The sequence below is a fragment of the Phocoena phocoena genome, chromosome 17 (genome assembly GCF_963924675.1).
Source record: "Phocoena phocoena chromosome 17, mPhoPho1.1, whole genome shotgun sequence".
Lineage (NCBI taxonomy): Eukaryota > Metazoa > Chordata > Mammalia > Artiodactyla > Phocoenidae > Phocoena > Phocoena phocoena.
In genome coordinates this window covers 66,649,897-66,673,033 of record NC_089235.1, presented here as the reverse complement: position 1 = coordinate 66,673,033, position 23,137 = coordinate 66,649,897, and the positions used below count along the sequence as shown (strand labels likewise).

General features: G+C 43.2%; 1 protein-coding gene across 1 annotated transcript in view; it reads right to left on the bottom strand.

Moving 5' to 3' along the window:
- Positions 1-4,773: 4,773 nt before the first annotated feature.
- NSMCE2 (NSE2 (MMS21) homolog, SMC5-SMC6 complex SUMO ligase) overlaps positions 4,774-23,137 on the bottom strand; it is a 216,613-nt gene continuing 198,249 nt past the window's right edge. The window contains exons 4-6 of the mRNA XM_065895641.1: positions 12,872-12,972; positions 12,357-12,463; positions 4,774-4,888 (exon numbers count right to left, since the gene is read on the bottom strand). Coding sequence (XP_065751713.1) covers positions 4,774-4,888; positions 12,357-12,463; positions 12,872-12,972 — 323 coding nt within the window. The remainder of the gene's footprint in view (positions 4,889-12,356; positions 12,464-12,871; positions 12,973-23,137) is intronic.

The following is a 23,137-nucleotide window of genomic DNA, read 5'->3' as shown; positions in this document are numbered from 1 at the left end:
CTTTTTTCTTGGATTTCTTGAGGCTTGAATAGAACTCTTTTTTATTTCACGTTAATCTTTAAGATGCAAAATCGATTCTCAGAATATTGATAGAGATGTGGTTACCAGCTGAACTGGGGGCATCAATGGCTGTTATAGCTGTCCCGTCTTTTCAAATGACCAGGAGGAAAGGCCTCCCCTCCCTCTCCTGTAAAGCAGTGCCCCCCTCAGCTGATTAATATCATTTATACCCCATAAAATTCACCTGTTTTAAGTGTTGGATTCAATGACTTTTAATAAATCTAGAGTTGTGTAATCCTCACCACAATCCGGTTTTAGAACATTTCCTTCACCCCAAAGCAATTCCATCCTCACCTCCAGCCTCAGGCCACCAATGATCTACTTTGTCTTTACAGAGCTATCTTTTCTGGACACTTCATGTAAGTGGATTCATACAATATTTGATCTTTGTGACTGGCTCCTTTCACCAGCATCACATTCAACCATGTCACAAGCATTGATACTTTATTCCTTTTTATAACCACATAGTATCCCATTTGTATGGACCCACAGCTTCTGTTTAGCCACTCACCAGTTGGATATCTGGATCGGTTCCACTTTTTTGCTATTCTAAAGCATGCTCCTTATGAACATTTACACACAAGTCTTTGTGTGAACATAGTTTTGACTTCTCTCGGGTAGATACCCAGGACTGGAATTGATGGGTTGTGGGGTGAATTCATGTTTAACATTTTTTTTAAAAGCCAAACTTTTCAGTGACTGTACCAATTTGCATTTCCACCAGCAATATATGAGAGTTCCTGTTCCCACTCAGATTTAACTGCCTTCCTTTCAGAATAGTTACCCCCTTCCACAAAGCTTGACACAAGCTAGAAGGCAGATTTCCAAAACATAACAGATTTCCAGTACCACTGGATTATCCACCCTCAGGATTTATCCCCCATATCCCAATCAGAAGGTTTCACAAACTTTTGATTAACTTATTTTGAATCTTGTGACCTGATTTACTAAAACACAATTTTTACTTACTCAATAATTTTCCTGTATTTCCTTTCTTTGTTCTACTGTTCCCCAAACATGGCACTCACATAACCCTTTATGCAATTTATTTTTTTACATATCTGTCTACCCCAACTAGACAAGAAGCGCTCTGGAAGGAATATTTTTGTATCCCAAGTGACCAACACAAAACGTGGCATAAAGTGGGCCTTAAAAAGTGTTTGCTGAATAAATACTTAAAGATGCAACATATACATTGGGTTCAAATATACTCTAATTTCCAAGTCAGCTTGTTTTCCTTCAAAAGGGCCATATACTTTGCATAGGACTGATTCATTGAAGAGGAATCTTAGGGTTTAAGAAAACCTTGGCAAGAAGTCCAAACCTTTTAGCTTATGTGACAAATCTGAAGGCTGGATCAGTAAAGTGACTTGCCCAAGGTCATCTGCATGTGCTGGTTAGGAATATGCCATTACTTCTGGAAGAAACCCTGCCATGAAGAGAGCAGGTGAACTGAAGTGTTGGGGAGACAGAAGTGGGGCTGGTCTGTGAGTAGAATCCTGAAGGCCAGGCCTGAAGTTCATTCGGTAGGAAAGGATATAGAATTACCCAATCAGTATTCTAGTAGATTAACATGGGAGGGGGCGGCTGTGAGGTGGGAGACCAGCTGGAAGGCTAGAAGAACAGCCTAAGTGCGAAGCCAGGAGGGAGGGCCTGGACTTGGTGGGGTGTTTGCAGAGGGGACAAGGGGAGGAGCACAGGGCTATGCAAAATGCACCCGAGACTGGAAAACGGTGCCCCCCTCCTCCCCCGCCGGAAATGGCGGTCTCAGGAGCAGAAATAAGGAAGATGGCACAGAAGTGCAGGTCTGCTGACCATTTATGCATCCTCTACGGCCCTGGGGCAGGGAGCCCAGTGGGAGCCCAGTGGGTGAGAGCACTCCCTCTGCACTCATGGTTCCATCCCAATATAAGCTCTACCACCACCACTCACAAGCCAGTGACCTCAGGCCAATGACTTAATGACCCCGAGCCTCAGTTTCCTCATCTGTAAAATGGGGCGATAATGCGTCCCTCTAGGGTTGTAGGGAGGATTCACTTAGGTGATACGTTTAAGGCACTTAGACCTGAGCCTGGTGTGTGGCCAGCGATCAGTTCCCAGTGGCCTTGGTTCCCCCAGTCCTGTAATCTCTCTGTCCTCACAGAAAACTTGAGTTGAGGCATGTTCAGTTGGGAGCAGTGCTCCCAGCAGGAGTTGCTTCAAACTGGGCACTCCATGTTTGAACTTCTATATAAGGTGAGAGAGAAATCATCTGATTCTTTGGAGTTTGTGGTAATGTTTTAAACTTACTCAATTGGAAATTTCTTAAAGGAACTAGCAATTTTTTAAAAATGCCATGTTCACACAATTATCCAAGTCCTAAACCAGTCATCCGAAAGAAATGGTTTAGCTACAATATCTGGTGCAGTTTTCAAATGTCACTCATGGGGCCTTGGGTGATCTCAGATAAGACTGGGGCTGCCCTGCGGAAAAGGGGATTGAACTCCCACCTCCTCTTTGACTAGAACTGCTCCCCTTCCAGCTGTCATATTATTATTGGGTTTCTCAGTAAGACAAATACGACTTCATTTGAAGAAAAGGTTTCACTTTTTTGGAAAACTCTTGTAATGGTAATTTAACAAATATACCAGATTGATAATGACAACCAAATGGTGAATCTTCAAAGATAAAAATAAGTTTTATATAAAACTTCAAATTCGTTAATTGGCTGGACAAGTATATGTTTCTGGAGACTAAAGAAGGAAAAATGTCACAGGATACAAATACCTCTTCCGTAGTAGAATGGTGTTTGCATTTTTCTAACCGATATCAGTGTCCACACCAATATTCCGGAATCCTCTTTAGAAAGAGTAGGGGAAAATGCAAATCCAACCTTGGGCAAGCATTTCATGCTTGCCCCTATCTGTTTAGGAAACAAATTATTTCACAAAAGAACCACATTCCATGAAAAGTATGTTTGTTCTCTATTAAACATAATCATTTCCTCTGGAAGTCTGATTCAAGTAAAGCATCTTAAGAAACTCAAAATTAGTTTGTAGACAACTGAATGTCATACTCCTTTCTGAATTTCACGAAAGTGTTTTCAAAATTAATTGCTCCATTTTAGACTATGCTTTGAAACTCAAATGTGTTATTATTTCATGGCCTTTACTGCCTATTAGATATCAAATCCAGTTACTTCCTGCATTTTAGTGAACTTTTTGTTTTGCACAAACATGTATATGCTTGTTTATTTACAAAAGGTTCCATTTTTAAATGTGGACTCTGAGTATATTTTTAGATTCTAACTAAATCGATAGGGAGGAGGAGAGCATACGATTAAGAATCCAGGGCTTCCCTGGTGGCGCAGTGGTTGACAGTCCGCCTGCCCAGGCAGGGGACATGGGTTCGTGCCCTGCTCCGGGAAGATCCCACATGCTGTGGAGCGGCTGGGCCCGTGAGCCATGGCCGCTGAACCTGCGTATCCGGAGCCTGTGCTCCACAATGGGAGAGGCCACAGCAGTGAGAGGCCCGCGTACTGCAAAAAAAAAAAAGAATCCAGACCCTGGGACCAGATGATCTAAGTTCCCATCCCAGCTCAGCCACTTACTAGCTCTGTGACTTTCCACGGGTCACTTCACTTCTCTGTGCCTCATTTAGTGGGAACGATAAAGTGGGAATAATAACTGTACCTCTCTCATCGGGCTGTGAAAATTATAGGAGTTAATATATATGTAAAGTGCTTTGAATAGCACCCGGTGTACAGTAAGTGCTCAATAAATGTTAGCCATTATTAGTTATTCTTGGTTTCCTAGTGTAGTCAGGGTATGCTTTGGTAGGTTTAATTGATTATTCTAGTTGATAAAAGGCTGCTATGTAGACTATGAATCGATTAGCACTTTTTATACAAATGGAATATAAATCAACGGTATTCAATTTAAAGACCCTGCTGGTCATAAGTCTACAGACTTTCGGGGCTGAAGGGACAGTACAGAACATCTTATTCAATATCTTTATGTCGTGGCTGAAGACCCCCCAGCCCCACGGGGCTGAAGCCACTGACCGAAAGCCACGGAGCAAGGCCGAGAACAGCCAGGATGTGGTTGCTTCCGATGACGCTTCAGGATCTCAGCAGGCTGCAGCGAAGTTTCCATTATGGCATCAATTATCATCGCACTGATAAGCCAGCTACTGGAGCATTCTGTGCCCATCAGAATGACAAAAGCATTTACATATTTGGAACTGTCAATATACAAAGTAAATATAGGTAAGGAAGCCAGCTTTGCTTTACACCCTCATGCTATTCTTTACTATCCTGATAGAAAATGCTTGCAGTTGGGGGTGTTTCTATGTGTTTGCATTTCAAACATGCCTTGCAAGACATTTTTTTTGTTAAAACTATAATAAAAAGCAGTCTGAAGGATTAGAAATAGAGAAGCCTGGCACCACCCAGGCTTTACCACTGGAAGCATTTACACCTCGGGAGGCGCACAGATAGGGCACACGCAGATAATCAAAGTTTTATTTAAAATTGCAGAACACTTAAAAATAAACAATATAATGTGCTTGAATGTTTAGTGTAACATAGAAAAAGGCTTTCAAATACACTAAAACCTTCAATTTTACCCCAAAGTATGCTATGCAGCCAGTCGAAGTGCTTTGACAAGCATCCCTCTCTACAGATGGCTGGGGTAGGAGGTAGGCTGCGGAGTTCCCTGCAGGCAGGTGGTCTTCCTAGTCAGACTGACGACGTTTCTTCTTGTGGCTCTCAATCGCCCTTCTCAGCACCTCGTCCTGGATGAGATCAGACATTCTCACGTCTGTGTGGCTACAGCCAATTTTCGGGCAACTGTGAGGGATGAGAAAATCAAGTCAGGCCGCTTCACCTTAATGCCTTCAGCATAAACTTCTCTCACATGGAAGAATTTAAGTGAGAGCATTTTTTTTTTAATTGAATGAAAGATTCTTTAAATTCTATAGTGTTTTACAATTTTCGGAAGTTTCTCACAGGTGATTTCATATAATCCAAAAATAACCCCTTGTTTTTCTTCTCACCCCTATCTTGCCCCTCCCCCTCCCTCTCCCCACCGAGAGCCACGAGTTTGTTTTCTGTATCTGTAAGTTGGCTTCTTTTTTGTTTTATTAGTTTGTTGTATTTTTTAGATTCCACAGGTAAGTGATATCACACAGTATTTGTTTTTCTCTGACTTATTTCACTTCGCATAACGTCCTCCAAGTCCATCCATGTTGCTACCAATGGCAAAATTTCATTCTTTTTTACAGCTGAGTAGTGTTTACGTGAGGACATTTTACCAAAAAAGGAGCACACTTTAAAAATCAGGACCGATATACACTTATTCATTTGTTCACCGGGTCATTTGTTCACTGAGCCAGGGCCTGTCCAGCACCGGGGGCAGGGCAATGCCCACTTCACAGCACTCACTTTGCAGTGGGGGAGACAGACCTTCGCTAACTCAACTGCATAGATGCTTGCTGTGAGTTCACGTGGCATTAAGTGCTACAAAGGCTAAAAAGCAGGGTCAAGGGAGAGAGTGTGAGCTAAGGGGCTTATCTAGAGGGGGTCAGGGCAAGGCTCACTGGGAGGTCTTATCTAGAACAAGGGCTGCGTGAGGCTCTGAGGCTCGGGCTGGGGCAGCAGCACGTGTAGAAGTCAAGGAGATAGTCGCTTGGTGCCCGGGAGTAAGAACAAGGTCAGTGTGGCTGGAATGCCCAGGGCAAGAGGGAGGGCATTTGGAGACTTGGTTGGAGGGCGTGTGGGGCTTTGGATTTTATTTTAAATGTGAAAACAATGGAGGGGTGGAGATAGGGGAGGGATGGGGTTTGGCTTACATTTAGAAAACATGATTCTGGCTGTTTAATACAGAACACAGGCAGAGGGGAAGCAGGGGAGAGAGGGGGGGTTGTGCAGCAGCCAGCAGAGTGAGGGCAGCTTGGATGAGGGTGTAGCAGTGAGCAGCCTTGGGATACAACCGGAAATAGAACCTATGGGACTTGCTGATGGACCCGATGTGGAGGGTAAAGGAAAGAGCTGAGCTTTGTGCAGAGTCTGGCCCGAGCCGAAGGGGACTGGTGATACCCTTCATCTCCATAGAAACAACAGGAAAGCTGGGATGGGATGGAGTCAGGCAGGAGTCCTGGTTGCTACATGTTGCCTCTGAAATGCCCACTAGTCCTCCCAGTGGAGAGACTGAGTGGGCTGATGGGGACTCAGGGGAAAAGCTGTGGCTGAAGAAATCAGTGGGTGAGTCACGGTTCTGTTTACATGTGGTCTCCTCTGAAGGCAGTGGGCTGGATGAAGTCACCTGATTTCTTCTCAACATGAACCAGACTCTGGTAGAGTGCCCAGTTTTGGAGTCAAGCCAGCCTAGGTCTGAATTCTAACCCCAATGCCTACTTGCTTATTATGAGACCACCGGCAACTCACTTGACCTTTTGGAGCCTCTGTGTCCTCAGATTTATAATAGGGGCAGAATCCCAATTTCACGGGGCTCCAGGCAACACAGTGCTCAATAACTTTCATTCCCTTCACCATCTCCTATGACTATCACCAGTCTCCTGATGAAAGTTGCTGATCTGTCTATAGATTGCATACCTCCAACACAGACGGGCGCACATTCGTGCATTCATTTGACCCTCTTACGTGATTGGCCCTGTGCTAGTTCCAAGCACCCAGCTGTAAAATACAAATATAGGTTCTTGCCCCACACAGAGCTCTGGCCCAGTGATCTGAGACAGCCCTCCAAAAAGCACAGATCAAAAAGAACAGATTCAAGACAAACGCTATAAACCAGAAGGGGAAGGAAGCGGATCATGGGAGCTCTAATTTGTCTAGCAGTAGAAAGCTCCACAGTTCAACACAAAAGTGACACTTTTTCTTGGTCTTGATTTCTGGACCAAGGCCTCTTTATATTAGAGGAGCATTAATCAATGTACTGAATAGTATGCTTGCTAACAACGTTTATATTCAAAATACTGAAATGTGTCCTGTATGGTTGGGGACACGTGTTAAAATGTGATTAAAGAAAGGCAATCATATGAAAGACGATGGGGGTGATTTGGCCCAGGTATGATGATTTGGCTTTGCGTTAGGGGAAGGATTGGAGGTGCCTGAGAAATGCTTTACACTGGTTTACAACACCCTGCTGTCTCAAAGTGAATTCTTTCTTTCAGTATGAAAGTAAATAAGGTGAGATTATGAAAAGGATACGACGCTTTCCTGACTTCAGCAAAGGCAGTTTTCATCACTTCAACTTCCATGACATGGAAATGCAACCTGAAGTCGGTGGCTGGGATGACCCTCCATTAATGCTTATCAACCCACTGATCATTCGCACTGACTGCCAGGCTGTAATCCCCCCCACTTCACAGAACAAAGTCTTTAATACCAATAGTCAGACAGTGAATAAGCTGCTTTAGGGAAGTGGAGAGGGAGGTGGGGAGGACTTCCTGATGACATCAGTGGTTTTAGTCAGTAAATGAGAGCATTCTGAGAATGTGTGATGGGATTAACCACACCAGTCAGTTGCAGAGCTGGCGTGCACTTTAACCCAGGGCCACCCGTGTCACACAAAGAGGTCTGAGCTCACTTAGGGTATCAGCCCAGGGGACAGAGGCATTAAGCAAAAAGCCCTCCCAACGGGAGCCAGATGGCCTAAAGACACAACTACAGGCTCAAGGGTGAAAAAGACCTGGGCTCAAGCCTCCTGGCTGTGACACTCTGGGCAACTGACGTCATTAATGGGTCTCAGTTTCTTCCTCTAGGAAGGCAGAGCATAGGGTTGCTGCGAGAATGAGAAGGATGCGTGTAACAACGGTCCAGGAATTCACTCAGGTGCTTGATAAGCTGGTTCCTGCTCTAGGATACAACTTCTGTTCTCTCTCGAACCTTGTGGAGAAGAACCGGGCCCACCTACAACGCTGGCAGGAGGCAGGCGTTGTGGGAGCACAGGGGCGGGGCACCTTGTGCAGTACAAATGGGGGTTCCAGGAAGGCTGCCCAGAGGAGAGGTCGCTGCAGGAGAACCTTGTTTCTCACGCCGTCTCAATTAAACAAACACAAGTTTCTCAACTAAAGAGGAGAAGACAAGGTCATAATGACATGATACTGAATCAGGGCACTCCTCCTCCGGAGAAAGAACACTCTATAAGCATTAGTGCATCCATCCCCACGACATCCTGGTGAGCAAGATAGGCGTGGCAACACACAGTCTTAAGCTCTCGTGTCATTACTGTGAAAGAGTCAGACCTACAGGCCTGGAAGGAGAGGCTGGGTCCTGAACTGGGGTCACTGACGGGGCAGAACATTCCACTGCAGCAGTGGGCAAGCGTGTAAGTGTCTGCTGAGTGAAGGGACCGAGTCTTAGGGGGTCCCAGAGGCTCTGGGGACCCTAGGCCTCAGCATCAGCTCAAAAGTACAGGATTCTGGGTCTGACGAGCTCCTGGATCTGGGCCCCAAGAATTCCAAAGTCCAGCCCAAGCTCTAGAAAGCAGGTCTGGAAATGTGAGTGGGATGGATTCCCATCATACCTAAACACAGAGTGTAACTCTATCCTACATCCTCTGAGTCTAAAATAATGTGTCACCAAGCAGTGAGGTAAGTAATACAAACATGAACGGTCTTGACCTCAATAACCCGACTGCTGTTTGTTCAGCGCGCTATAGTCCAAAAAGAGCTTTCTCCTGAGTGCTTTGCTTCTCCACTGCCAAGAAATTTGCTGGTCCAGACCTAGACCGGAACTCCCCACTGTTCCTTTGATCCTGAAATTCTGTGAGACGTCGGTATTTCCATTTTACAGATGAAGACACTGAGGCTCTGAGAGGTTAACGGACTTGTTGGTAAACGGTTAAAATAGGGCCTCCAAGCGCAATGCTGGAGTTCTGCTATTCAACGACACCTTTCTGTTCAACTTAATTGTACTCTCCGTACTCTTAAATGTGACTGTTTGTTAATATAGCCTCTGTTCTTAAACAGAAAAGGAAAGAAATGACTATGGATAACAGGAAATATCTTATTAATATGAAAATCATAAGGCAGCTTTATTAGTAAGATAATAAACAGCCTGATTATTAAGAGATGTGTTTTAAGGAATTATTCTAACTATTGTATTTAGTTAGGGCTAGAGTCTCAACAATGGAGACTTTAAAATGGGGTCAGTGCCAGTAACACAATGTAACTGGAACTCCTGTCTGACAAAACATAGTTGGAACCAGCAAGGAGGAAAAACTGAGATTTCTCAGACTGGATGTGTCATAGACATTTTTAAACAAGGGGAAGCTAGAACTGCTCATCGCCCTAACATGTGTCCTGGGAAACAACACGAATTCGCGTTTAATCAGGAACCTCTGGAGTAGGATTTGAAGAGGCCCTGGATTCTAACCTGTTGACGAATACAATGTACCTCATCCTCAAGATCCTGGCACTCCAGCACTGGCTCCTGTGATACCCAACTCGCTTATCTCTCATCCCTTCTCTCCTGGCTACGTCTCAGACTGCTTGGTTGGAGTCTTCTTCCTTTGATTGCCCTTTCAAAATGGCAGAATGCTTTTTTGTGGGTCTATGTTAGGTGCTGGGGGAACGCGGTAAGCAGAGCAGAGCTGGATCCTGGCCTCGCGTTGCTCAGAGCCAGGCCAAGGTCCCGTCCTTGGGGGTTCTCAGCTGGCTGTCACATCTGGTCCAGAGCTGTACCTGTGCTGCTCTGACTCCTCTGTATCAATAACCTTACAGTCAACATCTCACACTCAGAGCTCTCTCCTGAGCTCAAACACCCACATTTTCTGTGCCTCCTGGATACCTCCAGATGGCTGTATTGCTAGGACCTCAAACTTAGCATGACCCAAACTGTGCCTCTTATATTCCTTCCTAAACGTGTTCCCCTTACGACCTCTCTGTCGGCTAATGACATCGCCATCCTTCTAGACACCCAGTTTAGAAATGTCAGTCGTCCTTCCACTTGTTCCCTTCAACTTCCGGCTCCCAAATTCTGTCCATCGTACCTCCACGATCGTGTTCCTCCTCATTTCCCTCCACCTATGACTCCTGCCTCAATCCCAGCTCTCATTATCTGTAACTTAATCTACTGCAAAAGCGTCTGAATTGACATCTTCACCTCATGCCTTTATTCATCCATCTCTTGAACTGCTACTGGAGTAACTTCCTAAAACCCAGGTTGACTCGCCTTATTCCCTCAAAACCCTGCAGTGTTCTCTCATGCCTACAGAATAATGGTGGCAAGAATGATGATGAGGATAATGATGATGGGGGATAAAGTTTACTGACCACGTGACAGGTACTTTAAGTGCTCTACATATATCTTATTCAAATTCCAAAGATACCAATGAGGCAATTACAACTATTATCATCAATTTATAGGTGAGGAAACTAATGAAATCATGACATTTAACACCCTCTACAATGAGTATAGAATAGAGAGAGAATTTACATACACCATTCCCCTATTGCTATTGTCCAGAGCATCCTTCTAGTCACCCACTAACATGCAATAACCATTGCTGCACCTACTATCCCCCAAGGGGAACAGACTCTGAATAGGGCGAGCCTCTTGGCTAGAAAGAGTCTTCTTCACCATTCTCTGAAATCCTTCTCATTTTTCAAGGCCCAGCAAACATAGTACCTTCGCTGTAATCCTTCCAGACTTCCTCCACTTGGACTTAACTGTTCTTAACTAAGCTATGAGAACCTGCAGAGTTTGCGGAATCTGCACCCAAGTTATAGAAGTACAACAGAAAAATACCCACCTTTTCCAAATGACGGGTGTTACTCAAGTGCTTCCAAACATCATTTACAATTCAAAAAAGGCAAACGACATTACAAAATCAAAGTATATAATCAAGAAGATGCACTTAAATGTGAGCCTGCTCTGGGAGTTGCTCCCAGCCATCCTGGGACTTGGGAGAAATGTGCTTTTGTATCAGTGCCTGCCCTTTTCAAATCTGACTCGAGGAGAATGTCACAAACTTTAAGGAAGAAGACCTGTGACATAGAACTATCTGGGATACCTATTCTTAGCAATTATGTCAACAAATTAAAATTTTGTTTTTCAGAGACTAAACATAGAAAAAAGGAGAAAAAGTAGCCTTAGAAGTCCAGAAACAAAGAAAATTACACTCATAAGGGAAAATGAAAGGTTCCTTAGGGAAATATGGTATCTCAGTTGTAAGCTGGAAAGTCAAAACAGATAAAAATGTGCTCAAACAATCTCGATTTTGTAGTCATTAGGCAGTTCTTCTAGAATAAATAGGCCAAGCTACTTGACTGAATGACCATCAAGATATCTGCAGTCTCAAATGCCCTATCTTTAAGTCCACACCCAGATGAGGAGTGGTGGGGAATTCCAGTTCTAGGTCTGGACCAGCAAACTTCTGGGCGATGAAGAAGCAAGCCACACATCAAAGGGACCTGTTATCACAAGTCCACTGAGAACTGGTCACACCTGCAATTCCATTCCTTCGACAAATCTGTGATAAAAGCATAAGAAATGCCAACCAAGTCAAAGCTAGGCTAGCCAACTCAGGTTTCTAGGTTATTACAGGAACGGAGCCATGGTCCTCCAGGGTTGGAGCATGTGTGCATGTGTGTGTGTGTGTGTGTGTGTGTGTGTGTGTGTGTGAGAGAGAGAGAGAGAGAGAGAGAGAGAGAGAGAGAGAGAAAGGGGTAGAAATATATATATAAAAGAAAGATTCTCTAAACGTTCCAATTAAAATTTTTTTTCTCATTGCAGTCATCCATGAATTTACTTAAACCATTTGGGAAGTTATTTACGTAATTAAAGATATGAAAGGTTTTCCCAGACAATCAAATCTTGATCATCAAGACCAATTGGATACGAATTCTTATCTTAGGATGATGACTTAATATTTTTTTTAAACAAACTACCTGTGTTGCAGGATGCAAAAAAAAAAAAAAATTATTCTTTTAACCATTCCTTCTTGTTTGGGTAAGTGCATACAGAAAGGGGAAAAGAAATCTCTCGGTATCACAGTTCTCTATTTTTTTCAGGCTCCAGCACAAATTCATAAAAATTCCTATTATCTAATGATTAACGTTACATCCAATTCCTTTTTCTTGTGTTCTGAAGGTGTGGTTGAAGCTCCTTCAGTTTCTTCCTGAACAGATTACTAATTTGTTCCCTCATGTCCTGCTTTTCCATGTTGACACTATCCCTCCGGCTGAATGGACTTCAATGGAGAAGTTTAAACGCCTTTTCCTCCAGCATGAACGCACAGCCTCGGACTGACCACCCCTGGGAAGGTGTCACTTCCCTTCCCGTGGCAACTCACCAGGCCTTTTTCTTCCGCTTGTGCTTGGACTCAATCATGCGAACAATGGCTTCCTCTTCATAGGTGTGGCCACACACTTTATTTTTCACTGGCTTCTTCATTTCCAACTGCAATCAAGGAGACATCAGGCTTTCAGGAATGATAGTGATCAGCTTCCAGTAACTTCTCCAAGCCAACAATTATTTGGCACTATGTTTGCCTAGACCTGGGGCTTCCGAGGTTTAACCTCCCCGTCTCATGGCTCTAGATAACTCTTAGGGCAGATGACCACATCAGAAAATGCAGGGAGACCAGTGGCACCAATGACACTTGGCCTGTGGGCCAGGAATTTATTCCTAGATCCCTAAGGGCATCACTGACTGAAAACTCTTTCCCAGGTATACTCTTCAACTCTCATCCCTTTCCTTTCCTCCCTCCTCAACTCTAGACATGAAATGAAGTCAGAAAGCAAACAGGAACCCTTTGCCTCTATGAAGTGAATCGCTTTTTCTTTCAGGGGAAGGAGAAAACAGTACCTGTGTAATGGGGCAGATGAAGTTGGTCTGACTTTGGGTCACAATCATATCTTCATCAACTCCTTCTGTGCCGTCAGCCTCTCTGTCTGCTTGAAGACCATCTAGAGGGAAAAAAGGGAAGTTGCTGAGTCTCGTTGGTCTAACATGTCAAGGACAGGAAGGGATGGAAGGGTCTCTTTGGTGTTAGCCCCTGTGCTAGGCGCTTGGATGCATATTAACTCTTCTGCAGGGGAGGCAGGACTCTGCCCATGTTTGGTAAGGAAACAGATTTGGAGCAGCAAAATAACTTTTTCAAAGTTACAGAGAGTGAATTTGTGAGGGAGTACTGTTCACTAATCAAGAATGTGGCTTTGGAGTCAGAAAGACGTGGTTATCTTTGTCACTTCCAGCTGTGAGACCTCGTGCTAGCAAGGTCTGTTTTTAACGTCTCTATAACTTTGTTGCAAAGATTAAGAGGTGAAGAATTTAGTGTGCTCTGCATAGCTCCTGGCACAAAGACACATTCAATAAATGATAGTTACTGTTGGACAATATAGCAATTCTCAAACTTTTTGGTCTTAGAACCCTTTTGTACTTTTAGAAATTATTGAGGATGCCAATAAACCTTTAAAATGTGGTTTATATTTATCAAGATTTGCCATGTTAGACATTAAGACTTAGGAATTTAAAAATATGTATTTATTAATTCATTTAAAAAGAACAACCCCATGACATGTGAACATAAATGACATCAAAAAAATTAAAAGTAATTATATTTTCCAGAACAAAAAAAAGTTAGAGGTAAGAGTGGCATTGATTTACATTTGTGAAAATATCTTTAATGTCTGGCTTACTAGAAGAGGTTGGATTTTTTTTTTCACGGTTTGCATACTATATATTTATTTTTTCGTCAGTCTAAAAATGATGTCTACACATTTAATTTCTGTCCAGTAAGAAGTGATAAGAGGTTTAAGAAGGCCTAGTTTAAACAATTTCAAAGAACGAAAATAAGTGAGCAAAATTATATTTATCCTAAAATATGTCTTTCCATCCACTCCATAGTGTAATGGCTCCTTGAGGCAACTTCCAACAACAATGACGTTTCTGATGCTTTCTATGGTGGCAGAGAGGTGAGTATCACGGTCTGCAGGGCAGAGCAATAAATATAACTCTAGTAATCCATTGTACATCGAAAGTCAGGGAATACTTCATTGGAATTATTCTCATTTTGGGGGATGAATAAAATTAAATCAAAGGACACAGTACCTGATAAAGGAGCAAAAAGTTTGTAGGCTTTGGTCAAAGAAAGAAAAGGGCCTAATGAGTGAAGAACTTCACTAATGAGTGAAGAAGAAGTATGTATTATAGTTTTCTTCCTTCAGTTTCTCAGCTAGATTCCATTAGTGGAGTTTTCTAAAAGATTTGGAGGAGATTCCACTTCAGATATTATCAGAGATCATCATAAGGTAGTTGGATTTTGATATCTGTGTATATGTGTCCGGTCTGTCGTGATATCACATCACATAGCCTCTGGAAAAACTCACTTATGAAAAGAAAGAGAGTGAAAAGGGCAAATGACATCTTGGTATTATTATGAAGATAGTTTTGACCTTGTGGGTACCCTGAAAGGCTCTCAGAGTACCCTAGGCGTTCCTGGCCCACACTTTTGAGAACTGCTGAGTAAATGAGCGGTAGGGCTAGCTTTGAATACAACTTATTTGATTCTGGTATCTGTGTTCTTTTCATGGTCCTTGCCCCTCACCAAGGGAAACTAGATAATAGATGGCTTCTGGATGGGGTACTGAGAGAATCTCATATGAAAGCCTTTCCTTCTGGAGAAGGCAGACTTGTCATTCTGCACTGAAATCAAAGATCAGTAGTGTTTTAAACACAAGTGTGACAGTGCAGTGACAGTGTAGTCCTTCCTCCTCCTTTTTCCCCTCCCTTTCTCTCTTCTCCCTTCCCTTCCTTCTTTCATTTTGGCAAAATATTGAATATAGACATTAAAAAGTGCCTCGCTTTTAATGTGTGAGGGAGACCCTTTTATTAAGTTGAGATGGTTCTGCACATCTTTTAGTTCCTACAACTGCTGGCCCTGGCCTTCCCCCTTGGCCAGATGAAGTATACGCTGGAAAAGTACTACTGGGGACAGGAAAAGGGCCACAGAGCACTTGTTCAAGGTCACCCAGTGAACTTATGGCTGAGACCCAGGGATTCTGCCCCCAATTACTCTGTTTTTTTGGTAGGGGTTTCTCTTTGTTTTAGCAACTAGTGCTATTTATATGACAGCTTGTTGTATTTTCTTAGAGAAATGTCCCCCAAACAGCGCTTATTCCTTGAAGAAGGCAAGAGTGAAGCCCTCAGAGCTTAGGATTTCTCAGACAGAGCGTTTTCTAACCATTGGTCATTAAGGTATGATGCCTGGGGCCTTTCAGCTTTTCAAGGGCCGATAAAAAGGTCTGAGACCTTGAAAACCATTTACTGGTTTCAAAACAGGATAACTACAAAACGGAAAATAATTTTAAAGGTCTACAAAATGTAATGTTGGGTTAACTTCATTAATTGTTGATTTGGTAACCAAAAATATTTCCTTCGGAAGCAATATATACGCTGGATTTAGGTTTTAATTTAATAATTCCCAAGTATGCTAAGATAATTGCTGAGAAATTAATAGCCAATTATAGGTTAAATCACTTACTTGTAGCCAACCGTTTTCCAAAGCAAAATTGTAAAAATACCTTCAAAAAATTTTGCCAGCCATAAAATTATATTTAATGTGGAAGTTGCCATAGCTTAGTATGTTTGCTATGATGTGAGTTGCGGCTTCTGAAATAATTTTCCTTAGATCTATGAAGAGTCTTTGTGCTTCCCAGGACCTGTCTTTGGTATGAATAGCGCAAGAGTCAGACTCTTAAAAAAGAGTCCTCTTACCAACCCAATGATTCTTTTTTTTTTTTTTTTTGTGGTACGCGGGCCTCTCACTGTTCTGGCCTCTCCCGTTGCGGAGCACAGGCTCCGGACGCGCAGGCTCAGCGGCCATGGCTCACGGGCCCAGCGGCTCCGCGGCATGTGGGATCTTCCCGGACCGGGGCACGAACACCGTGTCCCCCGCATCGGCAGGCGGACTCTCAACCACTGCGCCACCAGGGAAGCCCCAACCCAATTATTCTTCACGATGGTTCAGGAAAGTTGGACAGGTAAGGAGAAAAGTCAAGGAGCAGAGCTGAGAGGTATTCTGATTCTCTTGACTTTCCAAAGCCTCCTCTTGCGGGCTGCTGCCGCCCATTTCTGATTGTGCGTTTGACAGTCAAAATAAAAGTATCTGTTTGTCCATTTCTCACAGGGCTTCCTCTGAACTGATAGATTTCTGACCGTATACGTTATACTGTGGAATTCACCAGAAAATCTGTTGGATGAATAACAGGGTTCAGCCAATGTGAAAGACTGTGGGTTTTTTTTTTTTTAATTTTCTATTTTTAAATTTCAAAAAGTAGAGGAAGCAAGAAAGCGCAACTCAAATGCAATGCCAACCACTAGGGAAGGCTGAGTGGGGAACTTAGAAGCTGTAGGTGGCTATCAACAGCAGCGATCACGAAAGAAGAAGGTGACATAAGTGAGACTGGGAAAGAATGCCAATGGTGAGTAATAGCCCACGGACCGAGAGTCTAAAAAGAGAAAGAGCCTCAACAGCTAAAGTTCTCTTGAGCTAGAACATTTCCTCACCCGAAATCTATATTTATCGAAAGTGATATTAACGTTGGGATTCTACAGTGTGCTAAAACAAAAGGTCACATCTGGCAATAAATGTCACTTAACGCTAATCTATACAAAAAGACAAAACTTCTTTTTTTTTTTTTTTTTTTGCGGTACGCGGGCCTCTCACTGCTGTGGCCTCTTCCGCTGCGGAGCACAGGCTCCGGACGCGCAGGCTCAGCGGCCATGGCTCACGGGGCCAGCCGCTCTGCAGCCTGTGGGATCTTCCCGGACCGGGACACGAACCCACGTCCCCTGCATCGGCAGGCGGACTCTCAACCACTGCGCCACCAGGGAAGCCCAAAGACAAAACATTTTGATAAGGCCGCTGAAAGGAAGATTGGAGAGAAAAAATACAGATCGTCTACTAGAATCACAAAAGTTTTAAACTGAGGTTATTTATCCTTATTCTCTCATTTATTGGAGAAAATGGAGATCCAAAGACATTATAGGTTTTGTCCAAAGTCAGGCAGGGAGTTAGTACAGTAAATCAATGTATAGCTCTACTTTCTTGGCCTGCTTAATTTGAATACTAAAACCAGTGTATAGGTTCTGGGAGCCATCCCTCCCTCCCCCAGATTATTATTTTATTACTAATAATACCTCAAGTTTACTGACTGCTACATAGCAGCTACTATGCCAAGCACTTTATATACATTATTTCATTTAATCTGCACAAAACACCCACGAAGAACAACTCTATTGTTGTTCCTACTGAATAGACAAGAAAACTGAAGCCTCCACGATATTTTTAAGGCAAAAGTAGAAAATATCACCATTATAACAAAGAAGTAAGCAGATTAAATCCGTTTGTTATTCAAGAGATCTCAAAAAGAATTTCTGATTAAAAAAGGAAGAACAAGATGATGAGTCACACTGTTTTCCATCCACATAAACAAGGCATATGCTGTCAGAAGTATACGCGCCAGCTGTCAGCTTCCGCCCAGATGGGTCTCAGACCCACACCTAACATCCATGCCCGGGGCCCAAGGCACCCAAGCGAAGTGCTGAGGAGGGAAACCTGGGCAGGAACTAATATCTACAGAGCACCCAGGAGGGATGTATCAGGACTGAGTTAGTAACTTGAATGGGATTTTTTTTGATGTCATAAAATAAAAACCAAAAGGAGAAGACATGAAAATGCTTGTAGTAGTAATTAGGTAAACAATCAAGGATTTCCAAAAGTCTATGAATATTCCCCAGTGATGTGAGGTTAGGAGGTGGGGGAGGGCATTTATTGGATCCCAAGATGTGGGTTCACGGTTAATCAGTGATGGCTGTCAGTGAACAGCTAAATCCTCATCTCAGTCATCCTCCTCCTAGGTGCTCGAGCCCAAACCTTTGGAATCTATCTATCTATCTATCTACCTACCTATCTTATTTATTTTGGCCGTGCTGTGAGGCATGCGGGATCTTAGCTCCCCAACCAGGGATCGAACCAGTGCCCCCTGCATTGAGAGCGTGGAGTCTTAACCACTGGACCGCCAGGGAGGTCCCTGGAATCATTCTTGATTATTCCTTTCCCTTCATTCCTCACATCCAAACCACTGGCAAGTTCTGTTGACTGGTTCTCAACTATATTCCCTAAATCGAAATCTAGCCTCTTTTCTCGATTTCTACTGCATCTTAGTCCAAAGCACTATGGCCTTCTGCCCAGACCTCTTCAGGAGCCTCCTAACTAGAATCCCTGCTTCTTACAGGGGGCACGACCTCCACCCCTCCACCCCCGCCTGCTTCTTACAGGGGCCTACACAGCCAGCTCCTCTGACCAGTCCCCCTCTCACCCACCGTGCTCGAGCCGCACCGGTCTTTCCTCTGCTTCTGGAACATGCCAAGCTCTCTCTCGTCTTCGGCTGCTATCTTAACCTGCCTGGGATGTTCTGCCCTCCGGATCTTTGCTTGTGCTACTCCTCCTTGTCATTTTAAAATGTCGGTTTCAATGTCATCACTTTGGAGAGGCTTCTCTGACCTCGTAAGCGAAAGAAGACACCAGCCCTCCTCTACCCCATCGCTCTGTTGTGGCTGCACAGGGCATCTCTTTAAGGGCTACTTTCTTGTCTGTCTCCCTCTCTTCTACTCTCCCCTACTCCTGTTCTCTTCCAGGAAAGCAGGGACTTCACTGTCTTGTTCATCGCTGTTTCCTAGGTTCTAAAATGTCCTTGGCATGTAGTGGTAGGTGTTCAATAAACATCCCATTAGTGAAGTGCTTCATCCAACAAGGCAGGAGTGGGCATACTTTTCACAAGGATATACTTAACATATTTAACAGATGCGGCAACACAGACACACACAGACACAGACACACACACATGTCTCACACAATAATGATTTTATAGGTTTTAGGCAAATAACAGAGAGGACTTCACTCTAGCTTGGGGTACAGCCTTGGACCCTGAATTCCACGTCAAAGGCAGCAAGTAAATGTAAGTGTTACGATTATAGCAGGCCGTGTAGTAATTACAAAGGAGAATCCAGACATGGTTTTGTGGTCAGAAAATACACTTGGGCCTGGCCACACACAGCCCTAGTATTAGTCACTTGTCTGTCTTCAGGCAACCCAAATTTGGCTGACAGACAGTCTTACGTCAGCTGGGAATAAAAGTTGATTGCTATGTGCTTTTTCAATTAAGCCTCAGACATTTTTCTAAAAGCACTTTTCCCTTAAAAGTTAGTAGCAAATATTTTACAAATATTTGTTGCCTGCCTGAAATGCTTATTGGGCTGCCTGGATTATTTTACTTGCACTGTTCTGGGATGGCGTATTTGGAGCAGCTCAGCTGGTACATGGGTGATCCCCTCCCTGACCTGCAAAAGAAGGTTGATTCCAAGTTGGAAGCTCTGCAGTCACAGTGTCTGCATATGTGTCTGTGCCGACTCCTGAGTTGTTGCCCCACCAAGCAGCCCACAGGCGGCGTTATGAGTGGCCTCATCTGTGAACTCGGACATGTCTTAGACTCCAAACGGAAAAAGAAGTGGGTCAGCAGGCTCAGTCTCTTTGGCTTGGAATTAAGAGAAGTGTGTGTGCGCGCGCGTGCGTGCGCATTGTTTCAGGGTCTACTCTACTACTAATGGGTATCTAGCCTTGTTCTTAGTTTCTTCCTGGGATGAGTGGCCTGTCCTGAATGCTTCTTAGTTTCTTCCTGGGATGAGTGGCCTGCCCTGAATGCTAGCACTTTGGTTGGGTCAAGTTATTATTGAGGGAATCCTAGTTTTGAAACTCTCTGGCACTGGCTAAGAGCTAAGACTCTTCTGTGTGTGAACAGCTTTTGCAGAATTAAAATGCAGATCACGTCCAGAAAGGGCCTACAGAATTAAAAATTTCCTAGGTGTTATAATCTTCATAGGATAGCAAAATTCAACAAACACAATTTCAACAAAAAATATTCAGCAAAGGTAGATTGAGTTAATAATCAGAACAATGGATAGAACATAGTTAGGTTCTGATAAACGTTATTTATCATGTATATATTTTATTATAAACCAATGCTTTATAACTGTAAATTGTTGCTGCTATTGTTATTTTTATCACTACTTTGTGCCAGGTTGTATGCTTGGTATTGGCAAAAAATAATCCTTGCCCTCAGGGAGTTCAGTCACACAGGACAGATACATACAACACAAAGCAGTCTTGTGAGGGCTATGCACATACAAGATACTGTGGCAAGAAGCTCCCAGGAACGAACAGGGTCAGCCTCTCTGAGGAGCTCATAATTGATCTGTGACAATGAGGAGGACCTTTCAGCTCACATTGTCTGAAACAACTCTGCTGCCCCCTTAAACATGAGCATTTAATTCGCAGCTACCTCAGGTCAACATTTTGATCAGTATTCTTCCTTCTTCAGTTAGCTATAATCTACATTCATCTCAGATTCTACGCATTTGGAAGAAGCTATATATATCCAATACAATTCAATCCAACCCAATCCAATCCAATCCAGTCCAACCAAACACAATCTGATGCATCCAAACTCAACCCAACCCAATCCCTGCAGCCAATCTCCTTCCTTTGAAATCCTATAACACCTACTGTATATACCATACTCTTTTAGCTTAAATTTCTTCATTATTCAGTTGTTTCATGTGGATGGAACTTCTTTTCTAGGTAGATTGAAAGCTCCTTGAGGACAAGCATTGTGTGTTCAAGCCAAAACAACTCAACTCAAGTTGTATTCATCGAACACCTGCTCTGTGCCAAAGGCTACACAAATGCCCGTGGATATGAAGAGGATTAAAATCACGTCTGGTGGGAGAGACAGATACAAACACTTATATTCTGTGCAGTGAGTGAAATAACAAATATCTTTTGTACAAAGAAGAGGAGTAACCTAGAAGATCTCGGAAGGTGGGGTGAGGAATCAAGGTGAACCTCCCTGAGAAAGTGATGACTAAGCCAGGCTCTCCAGGGAGGTGTGATAAGAAGAGGGAAGGACACTCAGGCAGTGAGGATTAGCGTGTTTAGGAACATGGGCTCGGAGACAGCTTGCCCGGGTTTAAATCCTGGTCCCATCACTTTATCAGCTGGGAGCTCTTGGGTGAGTTACTTTACCTTTTTCTGTTTCCATCTTCTCAGCTGTAAAGTGGAGTTTACAGTCTACTTCACAGAGAATGAACCTACTTCACAGAGCTGTATGAGGATTAAATGAACTAATGTATGAAAAATTCTTCGAAGGGTGTCTGGCAAATAGCAGGGGGTCAATAAATATTGTTATGATTATTAATATTATTACTCAGAATTCCCACGGAGCTAGCAGAGTGGGTACCTGCAACATATATGCTCTAGTAAATGAAAACGATGTGCTATGGACTCACCCAAAGAGAAACCACAAGATTGCTCGACCCAGGATTCTGAATGGGATGAGCCCTTCCATGCCCAGGGCAGAGGGAGGCCTAAATTAGCCCAGTTGTAGTTAGCTGACAGGGCACTACCAACATCTTTAGTTTCCTGGCCGCTTTCACTTCCACAGCTCTTTCAACAAACTCCTCTAAAGATCTTGAAAGTAAACTGAATAAAGAGTTTCAGCTTGTAACCTCCAAATGAGCTGAGATTCTCATAAGATGTACCCTGTCACATTATCATGCACTTGTTAATTTATCTGCTGTTGTTTTAGACACGTTCTTTGTCCTCAGCTGACATCATGTATTAATTTGCCTCCATTTCTTTAAATACTGTCAAAATACGTCATATGTCAAAATACGAGGGTTTTAAAGTAATCAGAACCCGGTGCATTCTACTGGCGGGACAAAAACCAATCCTTTGAGATCTGGTCATACAATATCCACTTTAAGTCAATAAATACTGAAAATATCCCCAAATTCAGTACATGCATTTAGTACTTGTTATGCAAGTACAGAGAAGGTTTGATGCCCATCTCTAGGTTTCTAAGAAAAAGCAGACCACCGAATGCACACATTCTATTTCTTTGCTTTGGGCAATTAACTAGAAAACCACATGATAGGAAAACTGACTTGCCAGCATCGAGAAGGTATACAACTCTCAATTGTTTAGATCCACGGAAGAGTATGAAACAAGCAAAGATCAGAAGATGAGAAATCCCATCTGGGTCCATCTTACGTTTCCTTATTTTAGAGGGTTGCGAATACCACCTATCCAGGTACCCAACACAGTAGATGCAACTTATTTCTATATGCTTTCCAATCTCTATCTTTAAACTACCTTGACTCTGTCTCCTTCTTTTTTTCATGCTCACTGCTGCTGTCCTAATTCAAGTCCCCAGCCTTCCTATTTAGAATATTGCAAAAGTTCTTTATTTATCTATCTGCCTCAGTCTCTCCCCAACCTCCTTCTACACCCTAGCTCATCTTTCTAAAGCCATGGCCGCTTAAACACAAGAACAAGACTTTTCATTAGTTGGCCCAGAGCATCTTCATCTCCCTCCTCAATCCCATTCCCCATATCCATCCCAAACTCATTACAGTTTGCTCACACTTGCCAGGCTATTCTACTTCTCTGCTAGCCCTTCCCCTAGCAATCTGTGACCACACTTCAAGACTAAATTAATTCAAGTATTTCCTCCGTGAAGCCCCAAAGCAGAGGTGATACCTCCTTCAGCCCCCAGAATATCTTTGTAGATGCTGTAACCATTTGTTTACTTCTCCATCTTCCCTATTAGACTATGAATTCCTTGAGGGGAGGAGCTCTGCCTTATTTATCTTCATATTCTCAGGGAGCCAGGCAAGGTGCTGGAACTTAATAAATGTTCACTGAGTGACTGGTTGCCAAAGCAAGAGAATGCTTTGATTATTGTTATCTATAAACTGACTGTGATAATAAGATGAAAACAGTAAAGAAGGCTGTTCTGTAGGCAAATATTTTAGAAAAAGACAAGCCGGTCTTTGATCTAATTACTTTTTTCCAGAAAGGCAGCCATTTTACACCGTCTAGGTCATTCCACTCTCCATTCTCTGTTCCAAAAGAGAATGCAAAAGCAAACTACCAAAAAGCAATAGCAAACTACCAAAAGGCAAGATGATAGAGGTCGGATTCCAAGAAACAAACTATTCCACACTATGTCT